Genomic DNA, 27,997 nt, shown 5'->3' on the forward strand with positions numbered 1-27,997 from the left:
TTTTTGGCATATTTCTAATGGAAACTGGGTTTTAACATGAAGTAATTTGGATAGACAGAATAATTGAGGATCTAATTAAAATAATTGTAAAGACCAACTTAATTTAGAAATAGGCGAAAAAGCCGTATAACAATCTAGCCCCACAGCTCAAAATAGCCCCACCTCCCCGTATGCTTTTTTTTAAATTAATTAATTAATTTTTTGAATATTGTATAGGGGATGCAACTGACCCATTTTTCCCCTTTCTCTCTATGCCATGGGAGTTTATTAAATATATGCTCAATATTCTTTCTAAAGAAAACTATATTTAACACTCCACTGTCTAATTCTAATTAATTACTCCTGACTAATTTCGCCCCGGTATCCTCTATTTTAAGTGATTTAAGTAATGTCGTTAAGAATCGGAATTGAATGTTTTTAAACTGAATCTTCCAAAGCATAAAATTTTAGGATGGACCCGATGGATCAGAAAAACTTCTGTTTATGCAAAATGATCATAATTTTATTTAATTGTACTATAATTATTTCAAAAGACTTACATTGCTGAGTCGCCAAAGATCCATGAAAATTGTCGGTTTGCTGATCTTGATCTCAAAAGCTGTGTTTCCTCTGAAAGTGAGATGCGAGCCAACTAATCTCAATCCGAGTGACCAAATGACCCCAAAAAAATCCATGTATTCTACAGAGAAAAGCTCTCGGAGTAATAGAAAACATTTTCTGTGTCAAAAAATCTTTTTTTAATTGAATATCTTGCCTCTTTTTGAACTACACGGACACGAAAAAAAAAGATTGTCTCTTGAAAATCTTTTAATTGGTTACTCACAAAATTTCTCTGAAGGTGGAAAAGACACGCAAAGTCACACGAAAGATCTTACAGGAAATTTGGTGGGAAAAGTTGATTCTAGTGGAAAAACCTTAGAATCGCTGTTAGCAGAAGAGTGAGAATACCAAAGGATTTGACGGCATTTGCCGATGCTTTACCGCAGAAAGTTCGGGAGCAGTCTGCTGATGTGTACTCCTGGTACATCTGCTGGACATCCTTCCAGTCACACAGGCCAACACGGCACCAATCCAGAATTACTGGCTTCTCATTCAGGAAGAACATGATTTTTTTCCTTTCCGTTGATTCTGGGCAGTCGTACTTGATGGCTACGAGATTGGCGCCAAAGGGAGCAATGTCACTGGATCTCCAGATTCTTCTGTCGTTTTGCAGGAAATTATCTGCTCGAAGGGAATCTCTGTCTTTGTTGGCCCCAAGGGCAGTCATGAAGAGTTGAACTGCGCTGTCGTGGGCAAAATAAGCCACTGCTTGAGGCTGTGAATCACTTTCCAAGTTCCTCATCATGTCCTGGACAAGAGCACAGGGCAATTTGGAATTCAGAGCGGATCCATATCCATTCTTGTAGTAATACTTGAGGTCTTCCTTGTACTCAAGGACATCTACATGACTTTTTGTGAAAGCAGCGCACCAGGCACTGACTTTATCCAGAGCCCAGGCTTGTTCGTAGCGACATATGTCCCAGATCAACTCCATCTGGTCCGCTGTCAATTGAAACTTGAATCCCAGACGTTGAGAGACCTGACTCAGCATGTTCTGGAAGGTGTTCGAAGCCATGAATTTGCTCTGTTCAGAAGTAGGCTCACTAATAGCGTCACTGTTTTTATCATAGTCTGGGCAGTGATCATAGGGCTTAAGGAAGCTATCATCGTTATCTTGAGACAGGGTGACGTGCTGGTAAGCATTTTCCCCAAACAATCCCTCCACAAAAGCCTTGTAACTAGCTTCAGTTCTTTGGACATTTGTATGGCTGAATTTGTACTTATCCGGCGTGTAAATATTAGGCAGAACATTTGGAAGACTTCTCTGGTAGTGCTTAGCCAGGAATTTGAGGTCATTCCATCCCTGAGCTGTGAGAAAATTGTCATATTCCCCAGTTAAATTGACGTTCCATCGCCAATTCTTGATGCCATTGTAGTCAGCATCGCAGAGAGCTCCCTGGTCTGGCTTTGAACGCCTCTTCTCGTAGTTATCAATGATTTGGTCTCTGATCTGGAAAATTGATCAATTAGCTGAGCTGGAAAAAAGAACACCAAACACTTGCGCTTACATCTATTAATGCCTTCATCTTATTCATGTCTTTAGCACTTGGAAGGCGAGTTCCATGTCGACTAAGCATCCAGAATTTTTTGGGTTCACAATCTAAGAATTTTTGTTAAAAAAAGTTCACACTGAAATGATTAAGATCATGGGGAAAATGCAAAAGGAAGTAGGCAATTAATGCAGAAGAAGGTTGTTCAAAAAGTTCGTACCCTAGTGATTGGAAATTATTCGGTTTTTGAGAAAGAAATATAATTTTGCAATTTTAAGTAATTAATTTTCGATTTTATCTCTGGCTTGAAATTTGGATTGTATTCTTTCTTTTACAAGCGTTTATGAACGATATGAACACATTTTATAAAAAGAAAATCTATAAAAGAGCACAGTCTTATGCATATTTAAATGATGAAGTATTTAGGGGAAATTGGGGCACCACCAAACACGGGGTAGCACTAAACACTAATTTTTATTTCTAAACTACTTGGACTATCTCGACCATTTCTTCAGTGCACAAGCATCCCTATAATGCCTATAAATTTCTGTAAGTCTTGTCCTCTGAAGTCGAATATCTGATTAAAAAACAAAAAATCGCAGTGTTTGGTGGTGCCCCAGTTCCCGCTAGTGATTTACAATCGATTTATTAAGCTTATTGTGTAATCATTATTTAGAAAATTAATCTGACTCTAGCTCCATCGATTCGATACTGGGACACTTGCATCTTATAACAAACACTCTATCATTTAAGGAGGAGCCTCAATTACTAGACTAAAAAATCATTTATACAATTTTTCTAAGAAATTAGTTTATGTAAATCAAGAAAATAATTTCCATTGATCTTAATTGTCCGCGACAAATATATAAACTTATTATTTCTATTTTTTTTAAAGGAAGACCCTGTTTCTCTTCAAGGATTCCAATTCGTATCATAAAATTATACTTATATGAAGTGGGATTTCCTGGAGGAAGCTCCAGGAATCCTCTGACCACAGAATGTATCTGAAGTTGTTTTGACATAATATACAAGAAAATCCCAGAAGCTCTGGGATTTCCTGGAGGAAGCTCCAGGAATCCTCTGACCACAGAATGTATCTGAAGTTGTTTTGACATAATATACAAGAGAATTCCTGGAGGAAGCTCCGGGAATCCTCTGACCACAGAATGTATCTGAAGTGCTTTGGGCACAATGAAAAAGAAAATCCCAGAAGATCTGGGATTTCCTGGAGGAAGCTGGAGAAATCTTTTGACCAACTTGGTTATTTTTGGGTGTTCCTGACAAAATACGGAAGAAAATCCCAGAAGATCTGTGAATCCCTGACTAGACTGGTGTTTTTAATATTGAAGTTTAATTATTGAAATAAATTTGTTCAGTGTGTAGGCAATTATTGAAATATTGGTTTCAATATCCGCTTCAATATTGAAGCTTCTTTTCAATGTCACTTTGAAATGCTATTATTTCAATAATTTGTCTAATGTATAGACAGCTTTAAGTGACAAGTTTCGGTATTTCTCATTTTAGCACTTCTCATTTTCTCACAAAGTTACAGAATTTACCATCACAGTAAACCTCAAAAGCTCTCAGAAGCGTAACTATGTTATAAGTGTCTTTTCAGAAGTAGGAAGAAGGATAATCAGTTTACATTATGGGATCTCAATGTTATAGGAAGGTTGTTAAATAGGGAAGGAACCAGCTAACCTTCTTTTGCAATACCCAAAAGCATTATTTTAAATTAAAGAAAACTAAAATATTTCAAATTTTCTTTGATAGAGGGGCGAAGTAAAAGACACACATTTCGGGATATCAAAAATTCAGAGTTAACCCTTTAACGACGAGGCACTTTTTACGGACTGAAAACCAACAATAAAAATTAAACTGAGAAATATAACCAATGATAAGTCTTACATCTATCCTTGGAAAGTCCAACAGAGTCTGATTCAGTGTATTTTGTGCTTCTATGAGCGATAAGGACAAAAATAGCCCGAAAATTTAAGTAATTTTTCTGACAATACAAATGAATAATAATTTTCGCTTTAATGAAAAATATTACGTATGAGTATTGTAGTTTTTATTGCCAAAAGTGTTTCGCTTAAAAAAAATGGAATTATAAAAAATAAATAAAATCAATTATGAATTTGAGAATTTAAAAATTCGCCGTTTTTGAGCTTAAATATTTACTACATAGCAAATAGCTACACTGGTAAAAATGAATGGATCACCAGGGATCATTTCAAAAGAATCATGGCCTAAAAGGTTCATTTTCATCAAATCATTAGAATTGAATTGATTCTTCTTTAATGAATCACTTCAGTGATCCAAGTAAAGGATCACATTCAATGATACATTGAAAGGTTCCTCGAATCGATCATTTCAGAAAGATCGATGTTCAAGAATATTTTTCTGCCAACTAATAAAAGGAAAATAGCGAAAATGAGTTTTTAGGTTTAAAGGAATAATATAACAAGGCAGAATGAGACATTTTTGAGACAACTATTTTCAATCTTCAGGATATTACGCCAAAAAATATAGAAAATATGGGATACATTCAAATGGATCAAATTGAACATTTCAATTGGATCACTATTGCGATTATTTTCCATGAATTTTCTTACTAAATAAAACCATTAAAACAGTAAAAAATGTGTTTACTGTATTTGCTCATATAAGGGGAACGTGTCTAAACTAAAAAATTGATAGCTTTAAAATTTTAACCGTGATATTTCAGCGATTGAAAATTTGGTACGATATGTCAAAAGTGATACATTTGAATGGATCACTTGGATAATCACGCCACTTTTAGTGACGTCAGTGACAGACGCCGAGACTCGCTGAGCTCATAAATAAATGGGGTGCGCTTGTCGTGGAATTTGTGTCCTTTTAGATATTTAGTGGCGCTTTTCTACAAGTTATAATGTTATAGGTTAAAAAGGATTAAGTTTGGAGACTTGTGAAAACGTGAAAAATTTGCCAAAAGTGAGTAAAAAAAGCGAAAATTAAAATAATCCCCAGTTGCACGGATTTGTACAATTCCACGTAATTTTGTCGGTGTTCCACCCCCGGAAAGAGAGAACTTTCTGTTGATCAAATAGTGAAAAAAAAAATCCTTAGATTTTCATTGTGTAAAAAGTGTTTTTTGCTCTACGTTCAAGCTTCGGAACATTTAGAAGCGCATATCTGGAAATATTTCAGATATATATGTTTTTCTTTTAATTTGTTTTGAAGGGCAAATGCATTACATTTAAAAAAGATTAAAAAGTCATCATTTTAAAAGTTCCATTTGATCAATTTTAGAGTATCATTCACTGATCCATTGAAAAGCTCCTCAAAGTGAACCATTCAAAGTATCAAAATTTGATTCTTTTGCAATGGATCAAAACGATCTTTCAAAAAAGGATCGAAATGAAACATTTGAAATGATGGATCATATTTGATTCACCAAAAGGATCGCGAATGAATCAAAATGATCCACCTTTTTTTACCAGTGTAGAAACTTGCAAAAAATATTCTAGATTCCTTCAACCTTCTACTTTACAATTATGTATAGACATAAGAAAAAAAATAACTTTAGGTAGTCAGGAAAAATTATTTTTTTTATGGGACACCGGTGTTCCAATCGTCCTTAAAGGGTTAACCTTGATTATTGTTAGGCCACGAACTTTTCAATCAACCTCTAATTGAAGGGCCCTCAACACCCTGCATTTCCCATAATTTAAAAAGAGATTGTCATTAAGATTCTTACTGGGAACGTTGTAGTAGCGACCTAAGTCTCCACTTTTGATGATCTGATAGGCAGATTTCGTAGCATAGTGCCTGGTCTGGACTCTATCGCTGTCTGTTCCATAGCAATACTCCTCACAGCACTGAGTCACGAATCCCTGGGTGTTGTCGATGGCCAGGAAGAGCACAAGTGGGGCAAAGTACGTCCATAAATTCATCTTCTTCAACTTTTTGAGAGGCTTCAAGGGCTAGAGGAAAAAAATCAGTCAGGCGGTTAGTCACATTGTGAGGGATTTGCGTGACCTGGGACTATTTGCAGGTGGCAATATGTATGTGATAAACATGCTAATTTCTCCCATTCACAGCTCTTCGATCAAACACTGAGCAATTTGGCCGATTTGCTGCCCATTGAATTGGTGATTCAGTTAGTGAGCGATGTTGTATGTATTTCCTTCAATTTGTATTTTTCAAGACAATTTCTGTTTGTAAAATTGATCATGTACAGTACTTGAACACAATACATAATAGAATATAACATAAACATGAGTCATATTTGCTAAAGAGCTTCTGAGCACAGAAACTCTTCCTATTTTTTGTCAAATTCTCCTCCGTAAAAAAAATTAAAAATGGATGACTAACGGAAAAAAGCAAGTGTGAACATTACAATTTCACGGATTATGACGCACAAATTGTCTGCTAATGCTATTATTAAGAACAAAAAAATGCTTTATATTCTCCCACAATTATAATTCTTGCACAGCAATTATCGAAAAAGAGCGTTTCCTATGCAAAGAGATTCTTTTCCCAAGACTTTGTATAAGATGCTCCTTTATCTCTATGAGGTAAGGCGCTAAAAGTGCTTCTTGAGATTCTTATCACACCTCTAGACTTCTCTGTCTCTGCCGTCTCAGTAAAATTTAATCTAAAAGCAATAAACAAACTCTCAAGCTTCCCAGACTTTTCCCTCAAGTGGCTTCTATCGGCTGTGCTGGTCATTTTTGGGTAGCCTGAGTACTAAACGGTTCACTTGTCACGCCAATTTCACGCGATCTACCGAGGGAGACTCTCATTATGAATAGTAATTTATTGGCTCGATAAGGGCAGGGAACCACGTGTAAGTCCGACCAGTATTTTGCAAGAAAATACTGCAGATGATGTCTGGTTAATGGGGGAAAATTGCCTCCCACGCACAGGTGCAATGTGCAAAAAAATAGGGTACAAAACAGACTTTTGCGGTAGTAACGATATATCGATCATCTACTATTACACTAGCGTATGTCCATTTTAGAGATTTTTTTCCAGGACACTTTAAAGATTAAGATTCGAAAAACAATTTCTTTTTCCTCTGAATTCTGTGTAAAAAAAATTTAATCCTACTAGATGGAGTACATATGTCTTGAATCAAAAATCTGAACTCTCCAGGATGACAAGACGCTTTGCGAAATTTAAAGTTACAGATAAAACAATTCTTACACTTCTTGGAAGCTGAATTAACTCTGCAAGTGTGCCGAAAAGTCGTAATAACATAAAATATTTATAGAAAAGTTTTAAAAATTACAAAATAGGGTAAGTGTACCAAATTTCGGCCAGCGTACAATTTCGGCCACTTATTTTGTTCCCCAACTTTCCATGAATTTTTAGTTTTTGCATACTCAAGACAGTGATTATACAATGCAAACAAAAATAAAAAAAATGTCGCTTTGACGAAAAAGATAATAAGCCAAAATTCCGAATGCCGAAATCTCGCAAGCAAAAATCCTGTCTTAACCCATTCCTTACCATGGTATTATACATCATACGCAAATTGAGTGATTTTTGATGATTTATTTCTGGGCAATTTTTATCCGAATTGCTGTCGGGAATGGATTTTTAGTAACGTTAGTTATTCAATTACTTGAGAAAAATAGTCCGACAGAGATGAAAATACATATTGTTATTATTTTCTTGCTTCGCGGAAGGTCATGCAAATTTTTTGCTCAAAATGGCGGACGGAAAATACGACATCCCGTCGAATTTGTTAAAATTGGCTTCTTTTCTATTTCCTGATTTGAATTCTGGTTGCCAATTGGTGTTCTTGGATAGTTACTCTATCTAAAGCAATAGAGTTTGTAATGAATTAATGCACAGAATTTAAATTCAGTGACCGTTAAGAACTGTTAAAAATAATTTTTTTTTCTTTTCAAAAAATTCATCTACTAATCTGTAGGAAACTAGTCCCAAAATATGAACATTCTATCTCAAGTATTTCTGGTACATTGACTGAATGTGTTAAAAGTGTCATAGCTACTCCCACGATTGCGCCCGCGCTTTCTGGAGGCGAAGGGAAATCTTCTGTGTCTTGGGAAATTATTCTAAACATTTTCTTCCATTTAATTTCATCCCTTTCGAGATTTTGGCTGCCACCGGTGAAAAAGACTTTGGGAGAATTCCTTAAGGGCAAGGACCTATGGGAATGAAGGTGGCCGAATAAGCCACCAAGGCGCTAATGTCTATATTTTTATTAATTTTAAAATGTATTAAGAATGATTTTACAGAAAATGAAGTTGATAAACTATCTACAAGGCTCTATGCAACACTCCTTGAAAAATATGCAACAAAAAAATCAATGTGTATTACAAATAGGGTAAGTGTGCCAAATTCTGGCCAGCTTGCAATTCCGGCCACTTTTTTTGTTCCTCGAATTTTCATTAATTTTTAGTTTTTACATACTCCAGAGATTATACAATGCAAAAGAATATTAAAAAATGTAGCTTCCACAAACGAGATGACGTGAAAAAGATATTGGAAGAATTCCCGAAGGGCAAGGAACTATGAGAATGAAGGTGGCCGAAATAGGGCACCAAAGCTATGTCTACATTTTTATTCATTTTAAAATGTATTAAGAATGATTTTAAAGTAAATAAAGACGATAAACTGTCTACAAGGTTCTAAGGAACACTCCTATAACACTTTAAAACCCAAAGTGGCATTTTACTCCAATTTTTTTTTAATGCTTTACAGCAGGGAAATCTTACATATTTGAATAATATCGATTTCACGAATGCGTTAAGAATTTATTTAGCTTTCCTATTCTATTAAAATATCAATAAAAAAGATTTTTTTTAAGTAGAAGGAATGGAAAAGTCAATCTCTATTAAATATATTACATTTCAAACATGAGACTTTGGCGCTTGCATGCAACTATGCCGAAATTTGGTACACTTACCCTTTAAATATTTATGAATTATTAAATTATTTATCCGAAGATAATAATAATGAACAAAAATTGACATAAATCTCTGTAATACTGAATGAGCGAAATAAGTATTTGCATTTGGACGTTTGGTTGAAGCAATAAAATGGAATTTTACAAACTTAACAGTAGCTTTTATACTTGCCCTGTTTTTTTTTATTCTTATCGTTTGATCTTCTGCAAAAATGCACGGTAAATTGGGAGAGATGAGATTAAAGTTAGAGAGAATCAATCAATATGTTTACATTTTAGTAGACGCTGTTGAAGCGAAAAATGAATTATTCAACTATGCAGTGCGTTTACTATAATTTTCAGAATTTCCATTTAAACCACATGGATTGGGATCAAGTTCAGAGTTGGGTAGCAGGGCACTTCATCTGGTATCATTAGAACCTTTTGAGGTCACATTAATAGCACTTTAGTTGTTAATTTAACAGCAAAGAATTTTAAGCTTTATCAAGAATACCTGCACTACTGATTTTGAATTTGTTTGTACTGTGTCACTACTTTTTGTCAAAAAAAAACCTATAATTCTGATTAATTTTTGCTTGGTCGATCACACTGTAATTATTCGAAAATTATATAAAGTCTACTATAGGAAATAATCGAAATAATGTAACATAGTAAGGACAAAAATGCAATAAATAAAAATAATAGATAAATAATAAGATGTATTAAATATAATCACATTTTTCCTTAGAATGTAAGAAAATGTAAGATAACTCTCAGAATTCGAATATACCCAAAATTTTCAGATTGATAGGTTCAATATTAAAAAATCCAACATTTTTTCTTATTCACAATTAACAAAACTCTTTTTAATATAATTTAAAGTTTTTATTGTATTATAGAATATGTGAACATTATTTCCAGATGTTTTACTTCTTTTTCCCCTCAATCTCCGGCCTAATCTCTAAAACTAGCTTTTTTGATTTATTTCGAAAATGCGTCCTAAAGTCCTAAAGTTTTCTTTTCATTTTCAAAAATGTTTTGAGGATGTCAATAAGGTGAATTATCCATAGGTACCTAAAACCGAAAAACATTTCGATATCGAATTTGTGAAGGTCAAAGTTATTAAATCATTTTAGAAGGCCTATTTCTCAACCGATTTGCTTAAATTTGGATTTTTTTGAAAGGCATTGAAATTTCCAACCTATCGGTCTTAATCGGTAAAGACTGGGTAAAGTATTCGCAATTGATATATCTTTCTTGAATTTATGTTTTCTATTTATTTAAAATATTCTAAAATGCGCTCTTCTTAAGCAATTTTCTATTTCCGAATAGAATTCTGAATTTTCTATTTCCGAGACCTTTCTCGTGAATTTGAGTGCTATACAAAGCTGGGATGCTTTGTACACCATTAATTGTTGTCTTCACGTTTTGATTCTCTTAACTGAGAGAAATCCGAAAAAGTTAAAATAACATTTCGGAAATGTTAATTTTACCCTGCATTATTGATCGGAAATCGGTGTAAATATTATGCTTTTTAGGTGTATTGGAGGTTAAAGTTACCCTTTTTCATGTTAATTTTACCCTTAAAAAGGTGTAAAATTAACATTAAAAAATGTTGATATATTTTTACACATAAAAAGTGTTAAATTTATGAGTAAAAAAGGTTAATCACACCCCCGTTTTTTTCTTAGTGACTGTAACGTTACTCAAGAATGTACTTCAATTATATCTAAAGTGTAATTAATTAAGTGTAAAGGATTTTTTGTGTGAAACATGTGATGTGAAGGACTTTCTCTGGTTTCTCGGGCACTTGCCTAGGGTTTATCTGTATGAATCAACCTATTTAAGGTAACTTATGTAAAGAGCACGAGGAATTAGTATTTCCTGTGTTCTTATCTAACAATATGGGAAACCTTAGGTTTTTAATGACTTGATTAATTGACACTTATTATAGAAATATTTTCAATGAGATAGGTAAACACTTAAATGATAAATCATTTTAATGCCGTACTCTGTACCTGTACAACTAATGTGGTGCTCTTGTCATAGCACATAGCACCCACGAAAGAACTTTTACATCGTTTTGAATTTTGAGGGTTGGTTGCCAATGCTAAGACGGCAATGGACGCCATCGACTTCTTTTCACTTCCGTATGCTATCAAACTGTGCCTTCAAGAGATTTGTGACTTAAAAGCCAATGTCATTAAATAAAATAAATTAATTACTTAAAATATACGATGTTGAAGAAACAGGCCTCTTACTTTCATCAACGTTAAAAGAAATTTATGTGCACTATTTTATATTCTTGCTTTAAAATAATTGATATTCACTGAAATTCTATCCGGTATTAACTGAATTTTACTATGATATCATCTTTAAAAAGATTTTTCTTTGAGTCTAAAAGGTTAACCAACGAGTAATTGCTTTTACACATTAAACTTTGCACAATAACACTTACACTCATGTTTTATGTGTTTTATTCGTTTTGTTCATGTTTTTTCTCTACTCATTTTCTTTAAGTTAACGTATTCTCGTACAACCGTAAGGACCGTAAGTAATGATGTTACAAAACTATTAACATTAGATATAGGTTAGATGGGATAGAGTACCTTAATTCAGAACCTGATCTAAATGGGACATTTGTATATTAAAGCGGATCAAGATGAATGAAATAATCTAATAAGATTTTTACATTACATTAAATACAAATTTAGAAAGGAAAAATTCTTTATTCCATTTAGGAGTTGTGCAGAATTTTCATTTAGGGTGGAGTAACCACTTATCGCCACTTTTAGGAAAGAGTGAAATTAATTGTATTATAACTTTTGAGCCCTTATTATCAGATAACTCAAATTTGACATAAAGCTACTTAAATATATTGACTCTAGATTCGTCAAAACAATTGTCCTACAATTTAATGGGGGAGTACCTAAAAAACTGGTTCTTATTAACAATGCAAAAATAACCACTTCGTCGCCACTTTTTACCACTTTTCGCCAGTTCTGTAACCACTTCTCGCCACCGACTTGGAAAAGTTCAAACTCGAGTATCTTGAGCAATAATATGCAAAGAATACATTCAGCATTTCTTTTTCCTCATGATCACCTTATTATTACTTGCATTATATGATTTTTCTTCACTTTTATTTGAGAAATCAAATTATTAGACTATTGCAGAAAGTAACAAAGCAAATTTTACAACTGAGAATGTATGAAGTGAAGTTAGCGTCGCCTATTGAAAAGCTATGGCGACAGGTGGTGAATCAATTTTATAATATTACCACTTCCCGCCATGGCTCATTTTTACATAAAAATAATATAAAATGAAACATTAACTAACTAAATACAAATTTTATGTATTCGCCGAATGTAATTAATTGTTCAATAGGCAAATTACTTATTCAAAAATTAAATTTTTTTCGATAAAATTTACATGACACTTACTACGTTTTGTAAGAAATATTGGATTCGATGCACTTGCTTAAAATATTCCTCTAAAAAATGCTCAAACATTTAAATTCAAAACAAAAAATTAGTGTTTTTCGACTCTATAGGGGGAGGCTTTGAACTTTCGCACACAAAAATGATGTTCAAGTTCAGTGAGTTTTTCTGACTACCATGCAAACCGTATGGATTCTCCAACTATGCCAAAAAAATGTCTTACTTATAAGGTTCATAATCCCACCAAACAAAATCCCAGGAAATCCTTAGATTTTCCTCGAGAGGAAAATGAAAATTTAATGGCGATTTGTCCGATAGATGAATCAAGTTTCTATTATCGCACACGATTCACGCCATCATTGAACACCCCATTTTCACCGTAAATTTTGCACCGGACACTAAAAGTTGCACATCATTGTTTAAAGGGAACTCTAATCTACTTGATTAAACCATTTTTATAAGGAATAAAACATTTTAATATCACTTTTTTGGAACTTTTCTGAGAGATGTTTTATTGACATTAAAAACCATTTTTTTGCTTGATTCTACGAGAATTTCACTCCGGAAACGGTTAAATCTGATGAATACTTTCTTGAAAAGTCCAAATATCACCAAATTTACACGAATCAATAAGTTTTTAAAGCTAAAAATTGACTAAAACTCAGCAAGCGAGAATACCACACAAGATTCCACCACGGAGCCGGATATGCACAAAAACGTTTGAATGCGCATCATTGAAGATTTCTCTGTTCCTGCAGCTGCAGGAATCGGGATTTAGCACAGATATTGAGCTTCAGCAGGTGAACAAGCTAAAATTTTCACAAAACATCTTCTTACGGACAATTTCTTTTCTTTGTCATGCAAAACAACACAATAGTGAGGTTATGTCAAAGATTGTCAAAAAGCAGTTGTAAACTGTATGAGCTTATTGCAGATGTGATTCTTTCATTGCACATTCAGTTTGTGCAAGCTTGAAAAATATTTTTATATCAAAGAAATCCAAAATTGCTTAATAATTACTCAACTGCAACCTATTTGAGTCAAATTACTTCTTGTTTATCAACTTTACGATTTTTAAGTTTTCCTTTTTAGTGGTGGATCAAATCGGTAGATTACAATAGATGTGAATATGAGGGATCGCATCTAAAATGAAGTTTCTTGGAAAATGTGAGAGAAGCCATGTCTTCTATGTGCGATCGATGAATCTGAGTCAAGTTTGTGAATTTTGTTCCACCCACAAAAAGTGCCTGTTCAGCCTAAAAGATTTTTACTTAAATCTGATTCCTAATAACCCTTCTACCCTCTGTGATAGTAGTTTTTCAGAAAAGTGATATTAATTCTGCACAATCGTATGAAATATTGCACAGCAAAATTACAGTTTTGGACCTGTTTTTAATTTTTGTTTCCTAAAACTAGGGGAAAAGGATTAGACTCCCAATTTTTTCAGGAAAGGTGTGATTTAAGACTAGCTACTAAAATATATAGCCATCAGTGAAAGTTATAAAGTAATACCGGAGAAATTCGAAGTGTCCGATGGTAGCGTATGTGCGAAACATCAAAGCCTCCCCCTACGTAGAAGCAAGTAACTTTGCGGCTCAATTATTTCATAAATTGTGAAAAATAGCGATTTCAATATACGTGGCGAGAAGTGGGGCACTGGCGAGAAGGGGTGATTCCACCTTATTTAGGTTATCATATCATACCCCTAATGAACATTTTTACTGCTGTCTATAAAATGTTCCGCTTTAAAACTTTTGTTTTCTTTTTTAATTTGTTAACTTATTGTAGGCTTTAAAGTTTATTAAGAATAGTCAATTTTAATACTCATTTTGTGAATAGAAATATTAAAAAAATATATTCAATCACGGGTCACGATGGGTTAAGACCAAGCAACGTTAAAGGGTTAAGTTCACCTTATGAATTTTCATACTGAAGAGTAAGGTATCGTAGGGCAGTTAGTGCGATTCTATTTACCGTAGAATTGAGTAATATTCATGCTTAAATTTATTCTATTTTTTTCAAAATAACATAAATAAATTAACACATTTTTGTTCATGCAGTTTAAATGTATCTCTTCTCAATGAAAACGAAAGATCTCCTGTATAGTAATTATGGGAAATTTATAAATGGAGATTCTGATGAGAGATTGAGAATCTCTGACCTTTTTGTTTTCATCCCAGAACCACTGAAAGAACCAAAGCACGAGAGGTATTACATAAAATATTCTCGCTGAAGCACCTCATGACATCATCAATTGCTAAATTATTGAGAAGTTGTGAAAAATGCGCGTAAAATATTGGTGGCTCGTGATCGTGAGGTTTTCTCTACCGGAAAAATTGCGCTCAGCTGCAGAAAAATGACTCTTTATCCAAATTCACCAGCAGAAAAAAAGCCTGGATGACCAAGCGACAATTAAATTGAATAATTGAATTAATTGCGATTGGAAGGAATTCTTCATCTCGCAAGAATTTCATTGACCCTCAACATTGTCACTCTCATTTTTTATAGTCTTTTCTTCATCGCATCATCTTTGGTCTCTCCCCACATAATTTCCTGGGGTCATGCGAATTCTCAATCCCATTAAAATCGCATTGAAATTGAGTGGATGATTCCTCCCAGAGACTCTGCACAAAAAAAACTCGATCACTTGTTTTTGCGCGAAACAACCCACATTTTCTTACAATTTTTACCGCTAAATTGTTGGGAAAATCTCTTAGGAGTTTCTTCTGGTGGAAATTCCAATTTTAGGGGAGATTTTCCTGGAAAATTTCACTATTTTGCTACTTAAACTTTGAGGCACTCAACACTGACCACACCTAGAGAGAGAGTTTGTTGTGAACAACAAAGCATTTTGGTTGGTTTTTTTATGGTATGAGTTCTTCAGATGCTTCTCACACTCGGAGACGCCACGAGAATGTCTGGAGAGGTTTCTGGGGAAGTAGGAAGGGAATCTATCCAGCAGGTAAGAGTGGATTTACCTGTGATGGAAACGTTAAGACACCGTTTGATAGCGTTTAATGTACTGGGACACTCACGAACAACTTACAACCTGCTTCGATCACTTACCAACAAACACTGAAGTCGGGAGGAAAACAAGAATCTCCGGCAAGTCCGGCAAACGCGAATGAGAAAGAGAAGAACACTAAGAGCGGGCTTTTACCTTATACACTAGATCCCGGCATTATGCAGATTTTCGGGACCGAAAAAAACGCGCGAAATGGCATTAGGGTAAGTGTGCCAAATTCCGGCCAGCTTTCAATTTCGGCCACCTATTTCGTTCCTTGAATTTCCATGAACTTTTAGATTTTACGTACTCTAGAGATTATACAATGCAAAAGAATAACAAAAAATGTAGCTACGACAAACGAGATAACGTAAAAAAGATATTGGAAGAATTCCAGAAGGACAAGGAACTATGAGAATGAAGGTGGCCGAAATAGGGCACCAAAGCTATGTCTACATTTTTATCCATTTTAAAATGCTAGATAGTTTTCGGCCAGTAAACTGAGTATGAGGGACAGTGAAACACGGTATTGACCTTTGGCTCCTTTCTCCTTTTAATTTCCTAAGCCGACGTTTCGGAGGGGTTTTCCTCCTTCTTCAGGTCTACAATTTGCATTTTTTTACAAAACATTAAGAATACACAATGAATTAAACAATAACTAAAATGATCGCGAGACTTACATAGAAATTTTGGGGAAAAAATTGTCACAAAAATCGTTACACCGAGCACAATTCGGACTTTGCACGAGAGACAATTTCTCCAACAACATCCAACAAAGACTAACTATCCAGTCTTTGTTGGATGTTGTTGGATAAATTGTGTCTCGTGCAAAGTCCGAATTGTGCTCGGTGTAACGATTTTTGTGACAATTTTTTCCCCAAAATTTCTATGCCTGAAGAAGGAGGAAAACCCCTCCGAAACGTCGGCTTAGGAAATTAAAAGGAGAAAGGAGCCAAAGGTCAATACCGTGTTTCACTGTCCCTCATTTTAAAATGTATTAAGAGTGATTTTAAAGTAAATAAAGACGATAAACTGTCTACAAGGAAGCAACACTCTTTCAGAAGAAAGAATAAAATAAATCAATTTGTTTTTAAAATATTATATTTCAAACTTGAGACTTTGGCGCTTGAATGCAACTATGCCGAAATTTGATACACTTACCCTATGCATCGAGAAAATTTGCATACCCGCAGGGGTTTTCTTTTGAATAAATCTGCCGCAGAACGAATTTCGCGTGGAGTAAAAGTAGTTCGAACAGAAAGATTCAACTATTTAATAGAAATGCATTAACAAAAAGTACTTTTTGGCCAGAGTTGTGCAATAAATGGTTAGAATATTTTAAAAAATTAGTTTCATAAAAGAAATTAAAGTAGCAAAATGTTTTCAAATTTCCCACGTCGCTTTATAGTATACATTTAGGCGTATTTCAAAAATGATTGTATAAATTAACTCCCAAGGGTAGGCAAACTTGCATAATTCGACGGCTCCATTCCATGCTATACTACAGTAGGTGTGAAAAGTTTCTTGCCTCATGTATGTTCGGCAAATCAGGTGCAAAAAATGATAGAAAAAATTACTTTTTAATTTTTTTCTTTTCGCAAATTAGTTGCCTGTAATCCGTAGATCTTATTTATGTATTTCGGAAAAATTATTTAATTTTATATCATATAAAAAATTATTGTTTTCCAAAAGTTGGTCATTTTTGAAAAATCAAAAGTTTGTTGCCTCATTTAAAGAACTAATTTAAAATGATCAAAACATGCAACCAACTTAATGTAAACCGGTTACATTTTGAGTTTATGTTATTTGAAAGGCAAATGGTGGGTTTGTACGTTGCTAAAGTTGTCTATGGTAAATATGTAAGTCGACTTAGCTTTAATATCCGAGATATATGTTGTTCCTGAGACCGAGATCTACAACTGGTGCAAATTTGGTGGTCATTTGATACTTTCGAAAAAAAATTACACAGGCAGCATAGGAGATTACCAATTTCAAATGGCTCTCCTGAAAAGTTGTCATTCTGAGATAGCTTAGTATGGAATGGAACCGTCGAATTGTATGTGCATAATTCCGTCAGGTGCATAATCCCGAGGGACTTAATGCCGGGACTGAGTGTAATTTCTTGGATATTGGCGGTTCAGGTTTTATTCCCGTTTTTCTAATTAATTAATTTCTTTACGGTAGATGGCGGCAGTGTTTCACTCATATTTTCAAACCTTTTATTAGAAAAATCACCACTTTTATCAAAATGATATCATCCCCATTATATTCAGTTTTCGTTAAAATTTAGGACTAACTGGTATTTTTTGCTAAAAAGACTTTATTCTTTCAAGCAATTCTTTTTATAAAATATATTTATGCTATTTCATTAACTCTTTCGTCTCCTTTGGGACTCTGGGTACCCATGGAAAAAAAGATTTTTTTTAGACTATTTAGAATCAATAAAAATCCGATTCTTGTGGATAAGTACAAACTATAAGGATGTCCAAATCTAGGATATTTTTTGCAGGATCCTAATTAACTCCTGAGCTTAGATATTTTTGGTCAAAAATCGTGAATTTTCGATTTTCTGCTTCCTTGCAGATATTGTGACTTTTTTGATATTTCTAGACCAGAATAAGGAAAAACCTCTCAAGGTCAATAAATATGATAACTAACAATTACAGATTGCATAAATTCGAAAAACAATTTTTTCTTAAATTTTCAAAAAAAAATTGTTCAAACTTTATGGATACTCTCGTCCCCAAAAATCTACAGGTCAAATGTAAGGTTATTTAGCACTTCCTAAATTTGTATGGAAAACGTTAGAGATTTCCACACTTCCGGAAGTGCCATAGGTGATTTCCAACACTTCTTGCACTTCTAAGCACTTCCAAGCATTTCCGGCGTTTGAATTTAACAGAAACGACTAAAATCCAATTTAAATTTTTTTGAACAGTTAGATTATTATTTTTTATACTTTTGGATATCGTAATTGCATTTTAATTCAATTGAAAATAAAATCCCTATTTTAAAAATTTCTATTGGAAGACTTATTTTCTATATCAACCCTTTAACGACGAGACACTTTTTACGGACTGAAAACCAACAATAAAAATTAAACTGAGAAGCATAATCAATGATAAGTCTTACATCTAACCTTGGAAAGTCGAACAGAGTCTGATTCGGTATATTTTGTGCTTCTATGAACGATAGGGATAAAAATAGCCCAAAAATTTAAGTAATTTTTCTGGCAATACCAATGAATAATATTTTTCGCTTTATTGAAAAATATTACGTATGAGTATTGTAGATTTTATTGCCAAAAGGCTTGTGCTTAAAAAAAATTTGAAGTGTAAAAAATAAATAAAATCAATTATGAATTTGAGAATTTAAAAATTCGTCATTTTTGAGCTTAAATATTTACTACATAGCAAATAGCTAGAGATTTGCAAAAAATATTCTAGATTCCTTCAACTTTCTACTTTACAATTATGTACAAACACAAGAAAAAAATAAGTTTAGGTGGTCAGGAAAAATTGTTTTCTTTATGGAACACCGGTGTACCAATCGTCCTTAAAGGGTTAATCTGACAAACTTATTCACGCGGAATTACTCTGTAAACTTCAGTGTTATAATAAATTCATTTTTTCACGAAGAACAAATATGTAAAATAAAAAATGGAATTCAGAAGAAAATATGAATCAAGAAATTTGCATAGAAACAAACACTATTTTTTTAATTAAATAAAATTTAAAGGTCTATTTTCTAATTCTCATTACTGTATTCAAAGCTAATTTTATCACTTTTGTTAAAATTTCAAATTATTTTTATTGCTAGTTTGTTTGTTTTGATATCCCAGTGCAACTCAAATGTTAAAAAAAATCGCTAACAGTTTCATCTATAATATTTGTTTCTTTAATATACTATTATTGTTTCAAAAAAAAATTAATAAAAAAATATATTGTCTAATTAAAGCTCAAAAATATAAGAACCACTTATAATTATTGCAGATTCTGATTTACACTACTTTAGTCCTTGTGTCAAAAATAATATTTCAGAACTTGAGTCATAAATATTATATAATAATAGCAATAATAGTATTTATTTTTTGAATATTCTAATGTTTACATATTTTTCATTTTTTTTTAATTCTTATTTTTTTTCTGAAAGTTGTAATATAAATTAATATCCTGGAATTTAGTTTTAGTTATTCCCGATAATTTTCAGTAGCAAAACCATCTCAAAGAATCGACTTATTACACTTCTTCAGCAGAATTTGCCTGATGGGAATTTGTAAGAGGGGCTCTCACCGTTATATTTCGTAATTCAAAAATGAAAATCTTTCCCGGGGTTTCTACGCACCACGCAAGTTAAAAATTTTCTTGCACTGATGGAAGATGGCGACACTATCAGAATTCCATTCTCACCTCATATATGAGAAATTCACCACTGCTGTCACTTTCAGTGGTGAAATTTCTAGAAAACGGAACCACGATGATAACAACACTCATCATTTCGTGCAAATTTTTGCTTAAAAGTCTTATAAAATACCTTTTTCGTGCTACCAAAAATCTGCTGCTGAATTCCACTCTCTTGGAGAAAGTTTTTAGATCGTCTTTTCTAGACATCTTGGGTGAAAAAAGCCGCAAATGCTACCGGAAGTGCCCGTAGTTGCTTCTAGAAGCTTCTCGAACATTCTCGAATGTTCCAAAACAAAGCTATAAAGTGACAGCTCAGCCGGCCTCGCGCATAGTTCAATTGAAATCGTTGAAGTGTTTGCAAGTGCAAATCGCTCGCAAATTTCCGCAGTGAATTTGAAGCTATTCTAGAAGGATCTTTACCTGTGAAAAGTGCTTATTCATTGGATTGTTGATTGAGGTCTAGAATCAAGGTAATTTAGCAGCAAATATCAATGAAATATTGGGTTTTTTTTCCAAACATTTTTCTGTGAAACAAATTCCACTTGAGATTCCAAAGCGTCATTTTTGGACAATTTTTCTGGAAAAAAAAAAGATGATGAATACATTAGGACACAATATTTCTTGATGAGAAACACATGTTGCCTTCCTTCTGAGCATTTTCCAATCCCAATTTCTTGGGATTTTGGGTGGGAAATAGCAAAAAAGGCGAATAGCGTGGGTCACCGCGTGGTTATCTTTGCTTACTCATGGCTTTTCTTTCTTTGCAGATGACGGCCCAAAATGAAGTGGAAACCTTCGCTTTCCAGGCTGAGATTGCTCAGCTCATGTCCCTGATCATCAATACCTTCTACTCCAACAAGGAAATCTTCCTGCGAGAATTGATTTCGAACTCTTCTGATGTAAGTACCAATTTTATTCTATTTTTGGGACTTTGCTGGAAGATTTGGAGTGATTTCCGGGAACTTGGGAGGCAGATACTTTGGAGAAAACACGTGGGAGGGTAGTATTCGTGGACAAAGAAGACTTTATTGCCCAATCAAAGAATATTCTGGAAAATATTCTTTTGTTATTGCGACGAATCCACTTCATGGCTTGCTTCTTGGAAGTTTTTTTTTTATTGCTTAGGAACCTTCTGGAAAAACAAGGCAAGTCCTGGGAACTCTTGAAGCTTGTGATTCCTAGAGTTACTTCTGTGCCTTTAAGCTAAATTATAAAAAGAAAGAATGACTAAAAATAGATTTAACAAGCATTTTCTGATGATCTTCTAGAATCACAGCTATTGCAATTTGAGGAATTTGGGTCAGGAATTCATTTTATTAACTTTCACTTTAGTTAGTGAACTATGAGAACTTAAGATAGAACCCCAGCAGAAAAGTGTTTATAGCAAAAAAGTAATTCTTTTTAATTAAAAAAAAAAATGATGGAATTCAAGGAGAAGAATCTCAATCCAGAAGCGTCAGGGAGAGATATCCTTCTGCATAACGAAAATTACGATAGAATTTTTAATAATGAATTTAATGATTTTTTGTAATTGCCCTTGATAAGGTTCATTTTTCTTTTGATTTATTTAGAGGGAATTTTGCGGTTTTCCGGAATTTTCTCAACAAGAAACTCCATTTTATAAAAAAATGTTCTGGAAATTTCTACATGTTCAGGTGATAAAAGAAATAGTAAAGCATAAGAATATTTACCGTGTAAACAGACGGAATTCCCACGGGAATTCCCACGAGCAAATGGTAAATTTGCTATACAAGCGCCCTCTGCAAAAGTGCACGAAACTGCCCGAATGTCTTGAAATATTTTGAATTTCAAATGAAAATTTTCCGTTGGAGGGTGAAATATTCAATTTTCTAAAATGGCAAAAAGCTATCTCCCTCGAGATAGCTTTTTGCTTCCGGAAAATTCCGAAAATTTTATTTGGGGTGTTTTTGAGCAAGTAATATATGAAAAAACTTGTAAAATCTACTATAGTGATCAAAAAAATTTTTTGAAAGCAAATTTAAAACCGATTAATAATAATATAATAATTTTGAAAATATTAGTGTTTCTGGAGTGAATTAAATATTCATCAATAATATTTCAGAAGTGGTTTTAATAAGTGGAAAGGCAGATTCAAAACATATCTTTTTCACTAGATTCCATTATTAAAAAATGTAAAGAATATAATAACTTAGAGAAGGAATTTAAAGAATAGTAAGAGCTGTCGAAGTTCACTAATAGGAGTTACAGCCGGAAACCTTAGAAATTAAATTTTCGGCTATAAAATATTACTTTGAAATAAAAGAAGAAAAATATTGTTTTTATCGTTCAATTTATTGAAAATAGAGTTTTAAAATCTTTTACAGACATCTTCTTTCGAACAATGTCCATTCAATTATTATACAAATAATCTTTATATTTATCTCTGTTTAAATTTGCTTCGCTGCTTGGTCTGCCGGAGATATGTCTATTATTTCCTTCTAAAACATCAACGTTAAGAATATTTTCAAAAATTAGATCTTTACTATCGCTGGTCTTTCTTATAAAGTTGTGGAGAGGAATTACAGCCTGTACAATAGTAGTAGAAAACTGGTTGTACTTCGATTTTCCCCCGAATTATCCTAAATCTATTTGAGAGTATCCCAAAAGCTGTTTCAATTATTCTAAAGACTTTGTCATATTAATAATTGAGTATAAAAGACAACACGTAATATAATAGAGCCATTTTAATAAAATAAAGTACCTAAAATATCTTCCAGATATATATTCCGTTATTTATATTCGGAAAAAACAAAATTTGAAATTCAAATCTTCGGAGCATTTTTGTGTTGCGCTTGAAGCCCACCAGAGGCGCATAGAGCGGATGGTAAAAATTTGACAGTTCAATATGGGAATTTCCATCCGGAATTACCATCCGGAATGGAAAATCTCATGGGAATTCCCGTGGGAATTCCGTCTGTTTACACGGTTAAAGAATAATTAAACTTTTAGGAATGTTATCGCTTCCTAAATGATTTCAAAGTTTTTTAATAGAACTAAAAGCACGTATCTTAATTTTTACGGAATTTTTATGTCTATTCTCATTTTAAAATTTGGTGAAATTTTTTTAGGAGCAGAATCATATTGACAATAAAATGCTCTCTGTAGCCTCACCGTATTTCGTCGTTAATTTACGTATTTTGCATTGCAATTCTACGATTAATTTCTCTTGCAGATTTCTTTGCTCACCGTTTATCGAATTTTCGTTTTATTTTTTCAATTTTCTTATATTATTTTCACCTAATGCCACCCAGTATGAGATAAGGTAATACAATAATGGAAAATTTGCGTAAGAATTGCAATGAAAATGCGTAGTAAATTAACGAAATACGGTGAGTATTTTACTGTCAATGTGATTCTGACCTAAAATTGAAACTTGAAACCATTTTATTTACTTTTTGGATGGATTTACTTTTGTGGATAATTACAAACTATAGGGATGTCCAAATCTAGGATATTTTTTAATTAACTCCTGAGCTTAGATATTTTTGGTCAAAAATCGTGAATTTTCGATTTTCTGCTTCCTTGTAGATATCCTAATTTTTTTTTATATTTTTAGCCCAGAATAAGGAAAAACCTCTCGGGGTCAATAAGTATGATAACTAACAATTACAGATTGCATAAATTCGAAAAACAATTTTTTCTTAAATTTTCAAAAAACTTGTTCAAACTTTATGGGTACTCTCGTCCCCAAAAATCTAGAGGTCAAATGTAAGGTTAGTTTTTCAATTTCCCAGAGGCGGAAAAAATCTTTCTCTACAAAAGTATCATATTTTACCACTAAGACTTACAATAAAGTGATTTTTACTGAAATTTGTTCACTGGATATGTTATGGTCCGGAAAGAGTTAACGGTGCTATTCCAATGAAAAAATGTATGTTTGTTTTAGTACTTTACTGTTCTCATTGCTTCTGATCGACTTTTCCTTGCATTGGTTTCTGACACGACAGTTTAATGGTTTTAGAACATAGCAAGTACAGTAGAGTCTCTCAAATCTGAATCTCTCAAATTCGAACGCCGTTTGGATTCAAAACGTCAATTGTGAGGTTATGTTAGAAAGTTCGTATTCTTGGTGAATTAAAATCATATTTATGTGCTTCTTCCTGAATGTTTACACACATTATAGTCGTGTAAAATGAAAAAGAAGTATGTTACCATTAAGATTTGCGAGAAAGTACGGGAATTTGATTCAAAGTACAATTTAATCTCACAAAAATTTCGTTAGTTTTAAAGAAATCGTTCGAATTTGGGAGGTGAGAAATGTCAAAAATACCCCCCGAGCGTTCGAATTTAGGAGACTCTACTGTATATCAGAAAACAGTTGAGACAGGAACCCATACACCCATGTTTATTTTTCCGGAGTTCTCTTATACGGACTTTAGATTAAGGATTCCCCTCCTGTAGGAGAATTCTGACAGTGTCATATATATGGCAAATTTTCGTTGCAAATTCAAGAATAGGACAACATTAAAGCCCAATAAGCATCGAATGGTCATTTTAAGGAACTCTATGAAGCTCTTAATAACTGATGTGAATCTGATTTTCGATGAATTATTCCGAATTTACCACTTAAAAATTTCTAAGTTCATCATATGACATTGTCATATTACAGAATTCCCCTCCTGGTAACGCTCGTGAATTTGGAGTCGGGATTCTAAATTGTTCTTTTTGTTTGGTTTGTTTGTAGGCTCTCGATAAGATCCGCTATGAGTCCCTAACGGATCCCTCGAAGCTGGACAGTGGCAAGGAGTTGTACATCAAGATCATTCCCAACAAGGCCGCCGGCACTCTGACCATCATTGATACTGGAATCGGAATGACCAAGGCTGATCTGGTGAACAATCTCGGAACCATCGCCAAGTCCGGCACCAAGGCCTTCATGGAGGCTCTCCAGGCTGGTGCTGACATCAGTATGATTGGGCAATTTGGTGTGGGCTTCTATTCAGCCTACCTCGTGGCTGATCGTGTTACTGTGACGTCCAAGCACAATGACGATGAGCAGTACATTTGGGAATCATCAGCTGGAGGCAGTTTCACGGTCAGCCTGGATTCCAGTGAACCTCTGGGCAGGGGCACAAAGATTGTGCTGCACATCAAGGAGGATCAGACGGAATTCCTGGAGGAGGCCAAGATTAAGAGTATCGTGACGAAGCACTCGCAGTTCATTGGCTATCCCATCAAGTTGGTGGTGGAGAAGGAGAGGGACAAGGAGATCAGTGATGATGAGGCTGAGGAGGAGAAGGAGGATGAGGCCAAGGAGAAGAAGGAGGGTGAGGAGGCGGAGAAGGAGGAGGAGAAGAAGGAGGATGAACCCAAGTTGGAAGATGTTGAGGATGATGAAGATGAGAATAAGGAGGATAAGAAGAAGAAGAAGAAGACGATTAAGGTGAAGTACACGGAGGATGAAGAGTTGAATAAGACAAAGCCAATTTGGACAAGGAATGCCGATGATATCAGTCAGGAGGAATATGGAGAGTTTTACAAGAGTTTGACGAATGATTGGGAAGATCATTTGGCAGTGAAACATTTCTCCGTGGAGGGTCAATTGGAATTCCGGGCGTTGCTTTTTGTGCCACGTCGTGTGCCATTTGATCTGTTTGAGGCCAAGAAGAAGAAGAATAATATAAAATTGTACGTTAGGAGGGTGTTTATCATGGACAATTGTGAAGATCTCATTCCGGATTATTTGAATTTTATCAAGGGAGTTGTTGATTCTGAGGATTTGCCATTGAATATTTCGCGTGAGATGTTGCAGCAGAATAAGATTTTGAAGGTGATCCGGAAGAATTTGGTGAAGAAGTGTCTGGAGTTGTTTGAGGAATTGGCAGAGGATAAAGATGGCTACAAGAAATTCTATTCACAATTCAATAAAAATTTGAAATTGGGAGTTCATGAGGATTCACAGAACAGGAGTAAATTGGCTGATCTCTTGAGGTTCCATACATCAGCTTCGGGAGATGAATACTGTTCCCTGGGAGATTATGTGAGCAGGATGAAGGAGAATCAGAAGCATATTTATTTCATCACGGGCGAGAGTAAGGAACAGGTTAGCAATTCGGCATTTGTGGAACGTGTGAAGAAACGAGGATTTGAAGTGGTTTACATGACAGAGCCAATTGATGAGTACGTCATTCAGCAACTGAAGGAGTATCAAGGGAAGCAATTGGTGTGCGTGACGAAGGAGGGTCTTGAGTTGCCGGAGGATGAGGAGGAGAAGAAGAAGCGTGAGGAGGACAAGGCAAAATATGAGAATCTCTGCAAGGTCATGAAATCCGTGTTGGACAATAAAGTGGAGAAAGTTGTGGTGTCCAATCGCCTAGTGGACTCTCCGTGCTGCATTGTGACATCCCAGTTCGGTTGGAGTGCCAATATGGAGAGGATTATGAAGGCTCAGACTCTCCGGGATGCCTCGACAATGGGCTACATGGCAGGAAAGAAGCATCTGGAAATCAATCCGGATCACCCAATTGTGGAGACCCTCAGACAAAAGGCAGAAGCTGACAAGAATGATAAGGCTGTCAAGGATCTCGTGATTCTGCTCTACGAGACTGCTCTCCTCTCCTCCGGATTCACCCTGGATGAGCCTCAAGTGCACGCCTGCCGCATTTACAGAATGATCAAATTGGGTCTGGGCATTGATGAGGATGAACCAATGGCTGATGAACCACAGACAGCCGGAGATGCACCGCCACTTGTCGATGACACAGATGATGCCTCGCACATGGAGGAAGTCGATTAAATCTCTCACCACTTTCTTCACTTAAGGCCTCTACACATTGGGAAAAATTTTCTTCAAAAATTGCATTTTTGACAGAATTGTGACGTTTGCACCTACAGCACTGCAGCCAATTTCCTTCAAAAAAGCAATTTTTGACGAAAATTGCTCCCAATGTGTAGACACCTTTACTCTAGGGTGTTTTTTTTTTTACAAGAATTTCCAGAAGCGTGAGCTGCGTTCTAGTGGAATTTTTCACACGCTTCAACCTAGGTTTTTTTTTATTATTATTATAATGTCAGTTTTTCATTCCCGCTTCAACTTGGCATCTCATTTAAATCTTAAGTCGGTAGGATTTCGTTTGAGCACGATGAACTGATTAGTGCAAGACACAGAGAGAAAGAGAGAGAGAGAGATGTTGGATGTGGAAAAGTTGAGAAACCAAATGAAATTTAAATAAAAATAACAGAGAAATTGAAGAAGGCTTTTTTTCTGGGAGTCCAGGAGGGAATGTCAGCGTTGAGTCAGAACTTGGAGAGATTGAATCATTGAATGATGAAATTCAGAGATTTCTGGGGAAAGGAATGGGACTTTCCAGCTTGGCTACAAAATGATGATGGGGAAGGTGAATCATCTGTTTCCGAAATTGTACATAGCGATTTCATTTTTAATCCAGCCTGGGGGTGGATTATGTAAGTAAAGTGAAGCCGGTGAATGATTCACTTGACAGCTCGAGTGAACGTTTCACTAGTGAATCGCCAAAATGCGATTATGAAAGCGGTGAACGATTCACTTCACACCGTTTTTTGAGGTTAGGTTTTTCACCATCATTTGCGGGAGTGAGTGAAACTGGAGGTGAATGCAATTTTTAGTACGAGAAATGCAATTTTTAGTACGAGAAATGCATTGCATAATCGGAAGTAAGCCTTTTTCACATAACTAGTTTATAATACGATACGAAATCATCGAGTTTATAAAGCATTTGATGCAAAAAATTGCCGAAATATAATTTACCAACCAAACACTATTTTCGCGGCACGTACAAAGTATTCACCTCCAGACAAATCGAAATGATTGACAAAATGCCTCACACACATTAACAGACACTGCTCACGCATTTGTACACACTTTATATTATTTTAACACCAATTTCACTCCATTTTTGCTAAAACTTCATCAAAAACTGAGAAAATTGGTGAAAAACTATACGGCCACTGTACAAAAACAATGAGTTTTGACGTCTGGAAATTCACTCTAGCAGTTTTTCACCACATCTGATTCACTCACTCATTCATAATCACTTTTCTAGCAGTTGTGAACACGAGCGGTGAATCGTTCACTTGTGAACGTTTCACCAGTGAACGTTCACGATTTTTACATAATCCACCCCCTGGAAGGGAATTCTGTAGCGCTCTCGCAATGC

At 34.5% G+C, this 27,997-nt stretch overlaps 2 protein-coding genes across 2 annotated transcripts; one reads left to right on the top strand and one right to left on the bottom strand.

The window, feature by feature from the left end:
• Positions 1-712: 712 nt before the first annotated feature.
• LOC129800738 (multiple inositol polyphosphate phosphatase 1-like) lies at positions 713-15,528 on the bottom strand. Its single transcript, XM_055845349.1, has 4 exons — positions 15,413-15,528; positions 5,833-6,058; positions 2,109-2,200; positions 713-2,050 (listed from the first exon to the last, which is right to left on the bottom strand). Exons 2-4 carry the CDS (start codon positions 6,026-6,028, stop codon positions 902-904), a joined length of 1,437 nt encoding a protein of 478 aa, XP_055701324.1. The 5' UTR covers positions 6,029-6,058; positions 15,413-15,528; the 3' UTR covers positions 713-901.
• A 4,621-nt stretch (positions 15,529-20,149) lies between these two features.
• Positions 20,150-27,050, top strand: LOC129800735 (heat shock protein 83). Its single transcript, XM_055845346.1, has 3 exons — positions 20,150-20,311; positions 20,609-20,740; positions 24,547-27,050. The coding sequence occupies exons 2-3, from the start codon at positions 20,609-20,611 to the stop codon at positions 26,596-26,598; spliced, it is 2,184 nt and encodes a 727-aa protein (XP_055701321.1). The 5' UTR covers positions 20,150-20,311; the 3' UTR covers positions 26,599-27,050.
• Positions 27,051-27,997: the final 947 nt, after the last annotated feature.

Source organism: Phlebotomus papatasi, chromosome 2 (genome assembly GCF_024763615.1).
Source record: "Phlebotomus papatasi isolate M1 chromosome 2, Ppap_2.1, whole genome shotgun sequence".
Lineage (NCBI taxonomy): Eukaryota > Metazoa > Arthropoda > Insecta > Diptera > Psychodidae > Phlebotomus > Phlebotomus papatasi.

Excerpts from the sequence above, each read along its gene's own strand:
- LOC129800738 (XM_055845349.1), bottom strand. The coding sequence starts at position 6,028 with ATGAATTTATGGACGTACTTTGCCCCACTTGTGCTCTTCCTGGCCATC. Across the intron at positions 2,201-5,832 it reads TCGCTACTACAACGTTCCCA|ATTGTGAACCCAAAAAATTC; the intron begins GTAAGAATCTTA and ends AAAAATTCTTAG. Across the intron at positions 2,051-2,108 it reads AGATGAAGGCATTAATAGAT|ATCAGAGACCAAATCATTGA; the intron begins GTAAGCGCAAGT and ends TCAATTTTCCAG.
- LOC129800735 (XM_055845346.1), top strand. The coding sequence starts at position 20,609 with ATGACGGCCCAAAATGAAGTGGAAACCTTCGCTTTCCAGGCTGAGATT. Across the intron at positions 20,741-24,546 it reads TGATTTCGAACTCTTCTGAT|GCTCTCGATAAGATCCGCTA; the intron begins GTAAGTACCAAT and ends GTTTGTTTGTAG.